The sequence below is a fragment of the Gorilla gorilla genome, chromosome 1 (assembly GCF_029281585.2).
Source record: "Gorilla gorilla gorilla isolate KB3781 chromosome 1, NHGRI_mGorGor1-v2.1_pri, whole genome shotgun sequence".
Lineage (NCBI taxonomy): Eukaryota > Metazoa > Chordata > Mammalia > Primates > Hominidae > Gorilla > Gorilla gorilla.
The window spans coordinates 44797543-44811914 of record NC_073224.2 but is presented as its reverse complement, the minus strand read 5'-3'; the positions used below and the strand labels follow the sequence as shown (position 1 = coordinate 44811914).

The 14372-nt window shown below is 36.8% G+C and overlaps 1 protein-coding gene across 2 annotated transcripts in view; it reads right to left on the bottom strand.

Annotated features, from left to right (window-relative positions):
• Positions 1–14372, bottom strand: part of INTS7 (integrator complex subunit 7) — a 93917-nt gene that overhangs the window by 62252 nt on the left and 17293 nt on the right. For both annotated transcript variants that reach the window (XM_004028360.5, XM_055370910.2), the window contains exons 4-7: positions 12870–13007; positions 7642–7688; positions 3514–3713; positions 2902–3024 (exon numbers count right to left, since the gene is read on the bottom strand). In XM_004028360.5, the coding sequence (XP_004028409.2) occupies positions 2902–3024; positions 3514–3713; positions 7642–7688; positions 12870–13007 (508 nt within the window). The remainder of the gene's footprint in view (positions 1–2901; positions 3025–3513; positions 3714–7641; positions 7689–12869; positions 13008–14372) is intronic.

Sequence of the window (14372 nt, the reverse complement as noted above, 5' to 3'; positions counted from 1 at the left end):
AGCAGAATTAACTTTAGACTGATAAAAATGACTATGAGTTATATTTTCATTTCTAGGATAACAACTAAAAGAATATTTAACAAGACTGTATACTTCCAGACTAGTCAAGTCAAATGGAATGGTAAGATATCAAAAATAATCAATACAGAAAGAAACCCCCCTCTCCTCCAAAGAGTGAAAAGGAATAGGGGAGACAGAGAGAAAACACAAAATAAAATGGTAGATTTAAACTCAAATGTGTGACAAATCACAGTAAATCAGATGAATCAAATGCTCCATCTGAAAATGACAAAGACTGCCAGGCTGGATTAAAAATAATCCAATTAGTCCAGGCATGGTGGCTCACACCTGTAATCTCAGTACTTTCGGAGGCTGAGGCAGGTGGATTGCTTGAGGTCAAGAGTTCAGGACCAGCCTGGGCAACATGATGATGATTCTCTACTAAAAATACAAAAATTAGCTGGGTGTGGTGGCACACGCCTGTAGTCCCAGCTGCTTGGGAAGTTGAGGTGGGAGGATGGCTTGAACCCTGGAGGCAGAGGTTGCAGTAAGCCAAGACTGCACCACTGCACTCCAGCCTGGGTGACAGAGCAAAATTCTGTCTCAAAAAAACCCAAAAAACCTCCAATTAAATGCTGTTTATAAGAAACATGTGAAACATAAAGATATATAAAGATTGAAACTAAAAAGATGGTAAACAACCTATCATGTCAACATATGTAAAAGAAAACTAAAGTAGTGATATTAATATCAGACGAAATAGACTAGGGCAAGAGACACATTTAAGGGACCTAAAATAAGTGGAAAGATATAATATGTTCATGCACTGGAAGACAATATTATAAAGTTACCAATTTCTTACAAACTAATCTTTATATTCAGTGTAATCCCAATCAAACTGTTAAATTTGACAAGCTGATTCTGAAATTTATAAAGAATTGTCAAGGACCAACAAAGTATGAGTATTCCAAATATATAAAAAATAACTATGAATCAACAGAAAAATAAGCAAGAGACCTGAATAGCCATGTCATAAGAGAAAATCCAAATGGTCAATAAACATATTAAAAAGGTGTTCAATTTCTTTAATAATCAAGGAGCTACACATAAAAAGTACAACTTCTAAACTGGTAAAAAACGTAAGTCTGATAATTCTATGTGTTGGTACAGATGTGATTAATGGACGCCCTCATACACAGCAGGAATGTAAACTGGTTCATTGACTTTGGAAAATAGTTTGACATCATCTGTTAAAACTGAAGATACGCATTTTCTATAAGTCAGAAATTTCATTCCCAGATATACACTCTAAAGAAATTTGCGTGTGTGAACTGGGAGACAAACAGAAGAATGTTCTGCACTGTTTGCAATAGGCCCATGCGGAAATAACCCATCGAGAGCAAATAAACTGTGATACATTCATACAATGGGATAGTACATTACAATTAAAGGGGAAAGACATGGATGAATCTCACCAGTGTAATGCTGAGCAAAAGAAACAAAAACAAAGCTAAACAGTATTCTTTAGGAAGACATGTGAAGAAGGTAAAAGAAGAGCAAAGAAATTATTATCATGAAAGTCAAAATAGTGGTTTGCTTTTGGAAGGTGTAAAGTTTCAACCAGGAAGGACCACGCAAGGGAAGGAGGCAGGGTTCTGTGATCCTGTAATGTTCTATTTCTAGCTGGATGGTAGTTGCATGGGTTTTCACTTAAAAGTATTTAAAATATTTATACATTTTACATACTTTTCTCACTTAAAGGTATTTAAACTATTTATATATTTTACATACTTTTCTGTATGTATGATCTATCTCACAATAAGAAAAAAATGAGAAGGAATAATACCGTGCTTCTCACTCATCTTTCTAAATAACTGGGTTTGGTTCTTTGTACAAATTCTCTAAAATGACTAAAGTGGCTGGGCACATTCTCTTCTTGGAAAGATAGCATTATTTAGTAGAAAAAGCAGTAAGACTAGGATCAGAGGACAGAAGCTCTCTTAATTAAATTCTTAATTTACTTCTCTTAAGATGCTCTCTTAAGCATATTAAGTCTCTCTGAACCCTAACTGCTTATCTATTAAATGCAGATTTAACAACTGCCCTTATCTTGGGATATCTGTGACTATCAAATCATAATATAGTAAATTAAAAGATGTTTAGAAAACAACAAACAAACAAACAGAAAAACAAACACAGCAGTTTAGTTTTAATAATCTGAAATTCAAAGATTTTTAATCCACTGGAGTCATGATGAAGCTGAGAGATAAAAACTACCGTTCCATTTTAAATAGCATTATTTGCAAAATGGTGTTATTTCTATCGGTAATGGGTAAACAAACAGGGTTCTATTTTGAGAAAAAAATAAACATAAAGTATTAATTTAACCTAACAGATGGTAACAGATGGTGTCAAAGATGCACATTAAAAGTCTAAAGAGTGAGATCTGCTCTTCTGTTTACAAAAGAAGACTTAAGAATGTCTTCAGCTCTCCAGGAAGAGAGAAATATATTTCCCAAGTTGCCCATCCAGCCCTACCTCCATTACAGATAACATTCAGCCCCTAAATTTTTCTCCCCAAATTGACTGAAAAATACAAGAATAAAAAAACCAAACCAATGTAATTGGGCTTCTCAATTAGCCTTAGTGCCACTATGGGAAAATGAACAAGCAACTGGGTGGCAAGTTTCACTGACTAAAACAAACATTGAAGTATAGAAGTTTTATGTATTTATTGTGCCACTTATAAAATAACTGCCACAAACATCAACAATGCTTTTAGAAGTTTTTCATATTCAACCACTTAGAAGATGACAAAGACAATATAAAAATGCAAAACATTTTACTATATTATAATGTTATATTATTTTTTCTATATAAAATGTTACAAGTTCTACATACCTGAATATTCTCCCTACTCCAAGTATGTGGTGTTTTATTAGCAAGTAATTTCAGATCTTGAATAGCAAGTCTCTTTACTGCCTTCCTGGGATCATTCTTCAAATACTGCAACAGAAGCTGAATCTATAAAGGAAATAAGTCACTCCATAAACAATACTGTAACTGAAATGATCATTAGAAATGCAGTGTAGTTTAGTGAAACTTATAAAGGGACAGGACTCACTTCAAATCAGAGCCCTGTCACTCATTAGCAATGTGCCCACATTTGGGCCTCTTTCTCCATGTTTGTAAAATACTACCATTTAACTTTAAAGTTTTAGCACAGGCCCTGGCATTTAACAGATACTCAATCCTTTCTTTTTTTTTTTTTTATACGGCCAACTTCACACCCAGCCATGTACTCCATAACATCTCATTTTCCTCAAGGGCTCCCAACAATCAGTACTGTGAACAGAGAGAATAAAAAAGCAAGCAAAAGCAAATTAATCTGACCTTTATTAGAGAAAAGAACCTTAATGTCCTCAAGACTCGTGGGCCACTTTCTTATTTCTAATCATATATTTAATATGTAAGTTTACCAAAGATAGGCAGTTTAAAGAAAACTGAAATTACCTGCTTAGGTGTATCAACCAAAGATGAAGCTGCAAGCAGAGTGAAAGTGTGCAAAGACACAATCACCATTTTGGTGGACGGATAGGATGTGACCAGCTGTTGTAAAAGCTGACGAGCACTGGAAGCCAAGATTGCATCATGGTGCATGTGCTGTAGAATGGGTATCAATTTTAGCTTCAAGTCTACTGGTGTCGCTAAACCTAGACACAAAAATAATTCTCAAGGTATTTGTGATCATCATCCTTAATAATATTCCAGATTTAAAAGCTGTGACTCATTTAGCAAAATTGCACTTGAAAAACACAGTATACTAATATATTTATAACATTAAAGATTATACTAGAACCAACTGATAAATTCAATATTTTTTCCTAAGTATTTATCTTGACATTAACTTTTCAATGATTATAAAACTACATGCTGATAATAAAAACTGCCTTTAAAAAGCACAGTAGAAAGCAAAGTCATATTTGCTGCCTATTTCCTCTCATTATCATAGTAAAAAAATTATACATACACATAAACATATATATACACAAACACACACACTTGATGGCTACAGTCTGATTATACTTACGATTTTAATTATTTCCTTCAACAACTAAATCAGAATCAGGATGTGAATAAACTGTGTGTAGAATGGTTTTGAAGTCCTCTGAACTTTGTGTAGTAAATGCCTTTCTTTATTGCATACACGACTGGATCCATGCAGACTAACCCTAATCCACGTTTTCCTGTCAACAGTGGAGCGAAACCAACAAATCTTTTCTCTATGGCATGGCTTTGTGGTCATGGTGAACACAAATTTCTCTGTCGTAATGTACCACATACATGCCACAAGCTAATTATACTCTGCGTATTGCTGGCTTTTCCATGGTGAAATAATTGTGGGTATGAACGTAAGACAGCATTTCAACGTCCAACAGTTGCCTACGTCAATAAACTCCCTTGCTAGATGGCCTCTACTTGGGTTTGCCAGAGGGAAAAGAATGAGATCAGAGTATTCCCTGCTTTCCTCTCTGCAGGGTCACATCATGCTCATGTTATTACTTTGTTCCTTAAGGTTCTGAATGCACTTGACACTGCTGACCATTCTATCTTTGAAACTCACTCCTAATGGCTTTGGCTCTTCCACTTTTACTGTTTTCTGACCTCTTTCTCTGGCTGTTCCTTCTTAATCTCCTTTGTAGTCTCCTTGTCTGTCTACGCTTTAATTTCTGATATTCCCATGGTTGGTAATAAATTCTCTTCTCATTCTATGTGTTTTCCCTGAGTGAGCTGATATAATCCCATGGTTTCCATTATCGGCTAAATGTGAAAGGCTGCCACCCATCCGTCCTCCTGCCCCAACGTCAGATGCATGTATCTCATTATCTTCTGGTCATCTGCACTAGGAGGTCTCAGAAGCATTTTGAATTAATAAGGCTCAAAGAGAACTGATCTTAACCTTGAAACTGCCCCTCCAAAAATATTCCTGTCTCAGTAAATCACATCATTATAGCTTCTTAGATCCTGGAGTCTTTCTTATTAGTGAAAGAAGGATTCTCTCACATCCCATTTCCAAATGTATTAGCAAATCTTATTGGTTCTAACTTCAAAATAAAACCCAAACTGACTCTTTCTACCTCCGTTGTTACCATGCCGATCCATTTCCACTACCATCTCTTGACTAAATTATTGCAAGTCTTCTAAGTATTCTCCCTGCTTAGGCCTTTCCCCATGGCAGACTCCACTCTTATATCCCCCTCTTTCCTCCACTGCAAGTTTATTCTCAACCCAGTACTCAGAGGGATCTTTGTGTTTACAGGCATCTTTACTAAAGATTTAGGGAGGCTCGGAGATTTTACTTGGCAGAAACAAAAGTGGCTTAAAACCAAATGTCAGGATTCTGTTCCTAAAACTCCTCCTTCATTTCCATATCTTGGGTTCCAATTTTCCTCCACCCACACTCCTATGTTTTCCTCTGCCTCTCTCTCCTGCTAATTCCTGTTCTTTCAGATGTTTTTAAGATAAAATTTAAGGAACAATAAGGTAATGAATCTTAAGTGTACAGATTAATGTATTTCTACATATGTATATTCCCATATAACTGCCATCAGATACACAGAATACTCCAGCATCCTAGAAGGCTCACCTGTATAGCTTTCATCAACTCCCTTGCTATCTACCCTTTGTTTGGGTTTAACCAATGGAGAGCCCAACAGGAGTTGCAGAGAAGAATGAGGTCAGAGTATTTATTCCCTGGTTCTCTCACTGCAGGGTCACATCATGCTCCTGGAGGTTAGCTTCTCAAAGTGGCCCTCCTGACATGATACCAATTCTCTAGTAACCTCTCTTTAACCTGTACCCTTAGAGGTATGGTAAAAGCTATTACGGGCTCAAGAACTACATTATCCCCTATAGTACACCCTGACCATGCCTTTGTGAATGGTTCCTTTATTACACCTTCCTTGAGCTATCTTAATTCAAATGTGCCACCTGTTTCCTGCTGAGATCTTGTCTGATGCAGCAGGCAACTGATAAAATCCTGCTCAATGAATAAGTGATGCTTCCTTCTAACGTCATAAGGATACTTTTCTGCAGGAAAGCCCTTTTGCTAATGGTGGAAGAAAAAACACAAAGGAATAAAGGGGAACACAACAAAGCTCATTCACTGTATCTTGGTCTTTAAGTGATTTTTATTATTTATGCAAGTGAGCAAGTTATCTTTAATTTTAATTTGAAGGACAATTTAAATGCGTGCAAAATATAACTACACTAAGCAATTCATGCCTTAGAAGGGCACAGTAGCATAGTGGTTAAAAGCATCGGCCTCAAAGCCAAACTGTAAGTTATCAGCTTTTTTACTGTGAACCAATCATTCAGCTTTAGTGTGGCTCTATTTCCTTTCCTGTAAAACGAACATAATAGTATTACCTATCCAAGGCTGCCACGTTCCACAATTCAAAGGAATGCTCTTTATAAGAATATAAACAAAGTGGTGTTCTCTAGAGTCAGGCAATGCTGTAGCCCAAGAGCTCCCTTTTATGACTGTTAGGATAAATAGGGGTATGACACGTGTATTAACCCTATGGGAGCTCTTGGGCTCCCATAATGACTGTTGTAAGGATAAATAGGGTTAATACACATGACTTATGGTATAAGAGACTGCAAAACCAGGGCTTTGTAGTCTATGGTAAGGAATCTGGATTTGATTCTAAATGCAACTGGAAGACACTGGAGGGACATTAGCAGAGAGTTCCAGAGCTCCTAATAATATTAGCCTCTCTCACACAGAGCAGTCTTCCCTAAACTAATCATGCCCCCCATAAGTATGCTTTGGTGAATGATGGACCACATGACAGACGGTGGTCCCATACGATTATAATGGAGCTGAAAAATTCCTAGTAACTTCATAGACCCAGTAGTCATTGTAACACCACAGTGCAATATATTACCTTTTCTACCTCAGATATACAAATCATTTTGTTACAATTGCCTATGGGTATTCAGCACAGTTACATGTTGTATAGGCTTAGAGCCTAGGAACAATAGGCTATACCATACAGCCTAAGTGTACAGTTGGCTATACCATTTAGGTTTATTTAAGTACACTCTATGAAGTTCAAACAACAAAACTGCCTAAGGACCCATTTCTCACACAGGATCCCCATTGTTAAGCAATGCAAGACTATATCTGCATGGCTCACTCCTTTCTCTCCTTCATGTCTCACTCAAGTATCACCTCATCAGAGACTGTCTCTGATCAATATATACAAAAAAGTCCCTTCTCTGATCAATACATATAAAATAGATAAGTCCCTTCTCTCAACCCACCAACGACTTACTTTTGAGACTCTCTATCCTTCTTCTCTCACTTTTTCACCATAGCACCAGAAATGTCATAGGCACATTTGTCTATCCCCACACACCCCACCCCTGACTAGAGTGTAGGTTAGATGGGGGTAAGGACTTTGTTTTGCTCATTCCTGTATCCTCAGCATTTAGAACAGTTTGGGCAAATAGAAGATACTTAATAAATATTATTTGAATGTATGGTGACTAGCAAATAATAAGTACTTAATTAGTGTTAGCAACTATTATAAATCTCATTAAGTCACTTCATAATACTAAATGAAGAATACATACCTTGAATCATTTCACTGATTTTGTTACAGATTCCTACAGCAAAATCCCTTTGGAAAAAGAGAAGAGAACAGAAAAAACTTTGATACCAAAAAATTACATTTGCTTATATTTTCTAAGGACTTAAAAGAAATAAAACACAATTAGCACAGAAGAAATACAATATTCCAAACTGCAACTAATATTCCAAGGTCAGGTGCTCGGGTTAGGGGAGGTGGTAAGAAACACAACTAAAACAAAAACTCCAGCACCAAATGGGCTATGCCAACACTGCTCTAAAGCAGCTCACTTAGGCCATTATCACAATACAGTGTTATTTTTTCATAACACTAACAAGCATCTGAAATTACTTTGTGTTTATATAACAACAGGGCCTGACCTTTTTCACTCCTATATTTCTGGAACTTAGAAAAGTGTCTGAACATGGTGGATATTCAGTAAGTATTTCTTTAATAATCATATAAAGACTTCTTATAACAACTTAGAATTTAAAAATCTGTTACAGACCTTTAGGGCTAAGAAACTGCAAACTAGGAGACTGCAGGTTTTTTGTGTGTAATAATATTTTTAAAATTCTTTTTAAAATAACATTTTAAAAATTCTTAATGTCAACATTTAAATATAGTGAGCCCAAACAGAATAATCTGGTTTTTCAGATTATCCCCTCTCCTTTGCCAAAAACCTGAGCACTGGGCATCCATTCCTGCACTGTTAACAATAGGCTGGTGCCATGGGGCACTTTAGATGGAGTGGACGTGCTTCAGTTCACCAGTTGCCACTAGGGGACACTGCTCTCACTGACAATGTTCACCTGGCCCCTGAAAGCATGTGAGTTTGTAACTCCTGCTTTGCCACCCAGGGACTAGCAATTTAGAATAAAACAAATGTGGTTATGGTAGGAGATTGGGGGGGGGGAGGGGGCGGAGAACAGGATTAAATAAATTCTAAAGGTCTTATTTGGCTTGGCTTGTTACTCTGATTTAATATCCAAAACTGATCAATATAGATACTAGAAAAAAAATCCATCAGTACTGACGAAGATATGTGATCTCAAGCCAGGTCATTATTTCCGGGAGAAGATATGAACACTGATATCAAAAATATAAGTCTTGTCAGCTGGCCACAGTAGCTCACACCTGTAATCCCAGCAATTTGGGATTGCTGAGGTGAGAGGATCACTTGAGTCCAGAAGTTCGAGGCTGCAGTGAGCCATGATTGCGCCACTGCATTCCAGCCTAGGTGACAGAGACTCATTTGGTATTTTTTAATAAATTAGAAGTATATCATATTGAAGCATGGTATATTAAAAACTGTTTCTACATAAACTGCTAATTTAGATGTTTAATCATCATTTCCACAAGTGAAGAATCTTGCTGTTTCTCTTACTTGGTCTTAATCATTTTCCAAAACCAGTAATTACGCAGAGTGAAATAAAATTAGCTTCTAATAAGAACACAAGAGAAAAACTGAACTAAAAGTGATTCTCATATATAAAATTTAATCACCAAATTACAAATTTATCATCCAAATTTAGAAACTAAATTTAGAAACTAAATTTAGAAAACTATTTTTGGAAGCACTGGAAGTATATATTTAATCTGACAGACTATGAAGCACTGACACCTTGGCAGTGGTAATCAGATGATATTTATTCCCTAGGCACAACTCCTAATCAATAAAAGTACAGTCATGTGCAGCATAACAACGTTTTGGTCAACAACAAACCACATACTGACAGTGGCCTCAAGAGATTATAACAGAGCTGAAAAATTCATATTGGCCAGAGATGTCTTGATGTCTGACCCTGTGCAGGTCTAGGTTAATGTATGTGTCTCTGTGTCTTTTCTTTGAGGGGGTCTCACTATGTTGCCTAGGCTGGTCTTGAACTCCTGAGCTCAAGTGATACCCCAGCCTCAGCCTCCCAAGTAGCTGGAATTACAGGTGTGAGACACTGTGCCCAGCTATGTCTTAATTTTAACAAAAAAAGCTTATAGAATAAGGATATAAAGAAAGTATGTTTATACAGCTGTATGTTTGTATTTTAAGCTAAGTGTTATTATAAAAGAGTCAAAAAGTTAAAAGAAATTAAGACTTTACAAAGTTAAAAAGTTATAGTAAGGTAAGGTTAATTTATTATTGAAGGAAGAAAAACTTCAAAAATAAATTTAGTGAAGCCTAAGTATACAGTGTTCAGGAAGTCTACAGTAATATACAGTAATGTCCTAGGCTTTCACATTCATTTATCACTCACTCACTGATCACCCAGAGCAAATTCCAGTCCTGCAAGCTCCATTCGTGGTAAGTGCCCTATACAGGAATACCATTTTTATCTTTTATGCCGTATTTTTACTGAGCCTTTTCTATGTTTAGATATACATATACTTACCACTGTGTTCCAACTGCCTACAGTATTCAGTACAGAAACATGCTATACAGGTTTACAGCCTGGGGCAACAGGCTATACCATATAACCTAGGTGTATAGTAGGTTATACCATCTAGATTTGTGTAAGTCCTCTACAATGTTTGCACAATGATGAAATTTCCTAACAATGCATTTCTCAGAATGTAACCTCATAGTTAAGAGACGTGTGACTGAAATTTTTAAAAGTCCTCTCAATACCAACGACTCTCTCAATGAGGGAAAAAAATGCTTATTTTCAAAGGCACAAATAGGAACTGTACTTATTCAGGTATTTCTGATCAATTACTGCTGCATCTATTTATTAACTTTGATCTGTGAAATTAAAAATTATATGCTATTATCTACTTTTTCAGTAAGAATTCCTGGAACTCTGAAGGTTTGATAAGAATAGCTGAAGGGGCCAGGCACAGTGGCTCACGCCTGTAATTCCAGCACTTTGGGAGGCCAAGGCAGGTGGATCACCTGAGGTCAGGAGTTCAAGACGAGCCTGGTCAACGTGCTGAAACCCCATCTTTACTAAAAATACAAAAATTAGCTGGGCATGGTGGCAGGCGCCTGTAATCCCAGCTACTTGGGAGGCTGAGGCAGAAGAATCACTTGAACCTGGGAGATGGAGGTTGCTGTGACCCGAGATTGCGCCACTGTACTCCAGCCTGGATGACAAGAGCAAAACTCCATCTCAAAAAAAAAAAAAAAAGCTGAAGAGGAGGGTATGCAAATACTATTTTTTTAATTTAAAAAAAATTTATCCTCTCCCTCCCCCTCCCCCTCCCCCTCTCCCCACGGTCTCCCTCCGATGCCGAGCCGAGGCTGGACTGTGCTGCCGCCATCTCGGCTCACTGCAACCTCCCTGCCTGATTCTCCTGCCTCAGCCTGCCGAGTGCCTGGGATTGCAGGCGCGCCGCCACGCCTGACTGGTTTTTGTATTTTTTGGTGGAGACGGGGTTTCGCCGTGTTGGCCGGGCTGGTCTCCAGCTCCTGACCGCCAGTGATCTGCCCACCTGGGCCTCCCGAGGTGCCGGGATTGCAGAAGGAGTCTCGCTCACTCAGTGCTCAATCTTGCCCAGGCTGGAGTGCAGTGGTGTGATCTCGGCTCGCTATAAGTGAGGAGCCCCTCTGCCCGGCCGCCACCCCGTCTGGGAGGTGTACCCAACAGCTCATTGAGAACGGGCCATGAAGACGATGGGGGTTTTGTCGAATAGAAAAGGGGAAATGTGGGGAAAAGAAAGAAAGATCAGATTGTTACTGTGTCTGTGTAGAAAGAAGTAGACATAGGAGACTCCATTTTGTTCTGTACTAAGAAAAATTCTTCTGCCTTGGGATGCTGTTAATCTATAACCTTACCCCCAACCCCCTGCTCTCTGAAACATGTGCTATGTCCACTCAGGGTTAAATGGATTAAGGGCGGTGCAAGATCTGTTTTGTTAAACAGATGCTTGAAGGCAGCATACTCCTTAAGAGTCATCGCCACTCCCTAATCTCAAGTACCCAGGGACACAAACACTGCGGAAGGCCGCAGGGTCCTCTGCCTAGGAAAACCCACAGACCCTTGTTCACATGTTTATCTACTGACCTTCCCTCCACTATTGTCCTATGACCCTGCCAAATCCCTCTCTCCGAGAAACACCCAAGAATGATCAATAAATACTAAAAAAAAAAAAAAAAAAAAAAGTTAACTTTTCGGGATTCAAAAAAAAAAATTTATTATTCACCTGGTTATAAAACTGGAACTTGTTCATGCCAAGATATAGAGATATAGAGAAATTTATAAAAAGAAAATAAAAATTATATACCATCTTACCAAGATTTTGATATATATCCTTCTAGTCTTTTTTTCTATTGCATAAATACAAATATTACGGCTTTTTTTTTAAACAAATCTGTTATATTATATAAGCTATTGGGGTTTTTTAAAACAAACCTGTTATATTACATAACCTATTATGTAACCTGCTTCCAACTATGTTTCTAAAAACATTGGTTTTAAGTTGTTACCGTATTCTATTGTATGATCATAATTTATCTAAGCTCAATGGAAGAAATTTAGGTTGCTTCTCATTTCTTTTGTTGTTACAAGTAACACTACAACTAGCATCCATACAAATAATTATCAGTACATATTGCTGTTATCTTAGGATAAATTCTAGAAGTGAATTTCCTGGGTCAAAGGGATGTACTTGTTTAAGGCTTTTCATACATATTACCAAAATGCACCCCAGAAAGCAATGCTACTTTTCCTGTCAGTCAGGGAGATATTGTATTTTCTTTTACAGAAGAGAAGCCAATCAAACATAGTAATAAAACCATGGTCAACATTTAATCCTCCCGCCCAAAACAAAATACTGTTCTGTAAAACAACAGTGTAGGACATGACATTCTGAATAGGTTAAAATTTGTTTTAATTCAAGTTATTGTCTTTGCCAAACTGTGGACAGCTCTAATGCAAAACAAATTAACATTAGAAGACAGTAAGTAAGCAATTTAGTATTACAGATCTATATGTCTGGGAGAAGCTCCTCAGTCAACAAAGCTTCTGCTACCCAATGAAGCCTTCTCCAACTAATGATCCTGTCCTTCTGGAAACTCATTTCATTTACACAGTTAATGCCAACATTTGTACTTACATTTTCCATTTTATGAATTTAAGTCTTGTTTCCCCAACATAAGGTAAACCTTCTTGGAAAACATACCTTGTCATTTACACTTTCCTGTATCTCTCAGTGTTTATATAAGTTGATCAGTTTTTCCTTCAAAAATTTTTCTTGGGAAGCCAAATTACTAAAAGGGATGTACTTCTGTAAGCTTACTTTGACTGTGCAGAGAAGTTTGCAGCAGCAAAAACAGCAGCTTCAACTTCTACATTATCATGTGAATCTAAACTCTGACGAATACTATGATGAGCATTCTTCCTCTCAGGAATTATTGATGCCAGACTTCCCAACATCCTACAGAAACAGAGAAACCCAAGAAGATCGGGCATAAAATAAAGTCAAGGTCAGAAAAGTAAGAGGCAAGGCAAAGTCAGATTATCAAAACTAAAGTTTATAGGTAATTCTATGTAACTCCAGTTAATAAAGCATAACTTTAGAAATCCATGACTCAAATTTTAAACGCTTTTACATATTTCAATATGTCAGAAAAATTAAAATGGCTTATCTAAAAAGCAAAATTTTTAACAATCACCTTGAAGTACATCCCAGGTACCAAAGAGCCCAGGAAGGAAACTTCTGAATTATTAAAGCATCAAAATATCAATTTTCCAATGTTGCATAAAGAAGTCCATTTCAGCAAAGCATTAAGAATACAACATTTTTGCTGTTAAGCAGATACACAAAGTAAAAAAAAGTAAGAGTTCCCAATCTTTTTTTCCCACATCAGTAAATATTGGTATGATGATTTTCAAATGTCCTCAAGATCAAGAAAGCAGTGGTTGAGGATGCCCCTGGGGCTCACACCAGAATCAACAATGGTGCAGAAGGTAAAGCTTGGAAAACACAGTCTACTTTATAATAAAATTATATATTTAGAAAGGAAAAAAATCTATTGTTTGTGGTATAAACTACAGAAAGTAGTTCGAAAAATCCTTTCAGCAGAAAGGCATACATTTTAGAAATTTGCAAAACACTGCAGTAAACAAAACCTACAATGTTCCTACAATGACAACCTTCTTCAAAGTCAACATCCTAAATAACCTTCCAATGTGACATGTAATCACCTAATTATTCCCTGTAATTACACTCAATTAAGTAGTACTGTTCCTAGTACTGTTAAAAATAAGTAATACTGTTAGTAGCAAGAAACTAAAATCGACTAAATATGTAATTTATATTTAATTTGAAGGTTTTGGAATTATACATCTTTCAAAAGAAATAACAAATGACTATTAATCTATTATACCAGAAAAGATTAGACTAGGCTAATACTGACACATTTAATGACTTATTCCCACTGCTTCCGGCTTAATTTTTCTCTTCCTACTTGAGTACCTCCTTCTAGAATGTTTACAAAACAGGTCCTATATGGCAAACCTCCTAAGGCCTTGTGTGCCTGAGAATCTTTTTATTTTACTACTCTTTTAAATGAAAACTGGATTAGATATAAAATTCTTAGCTCAATTTTCCTTTAATACTTATTGCATCAAGTGTTACTGTAGAAAAATCTGATTTCAATCTAATTTTTTTTTCCTTTAAAGTGATCCTTCTTTTTGGAAGCTTTCTAGAGATCGCTGGCTTTATTGATAACCGCAGTGCTTAAAAAAAGAACTGAGGCAAAAGTCAATTGCCATGACTTAGAGAAGGGCAAGCATGGAA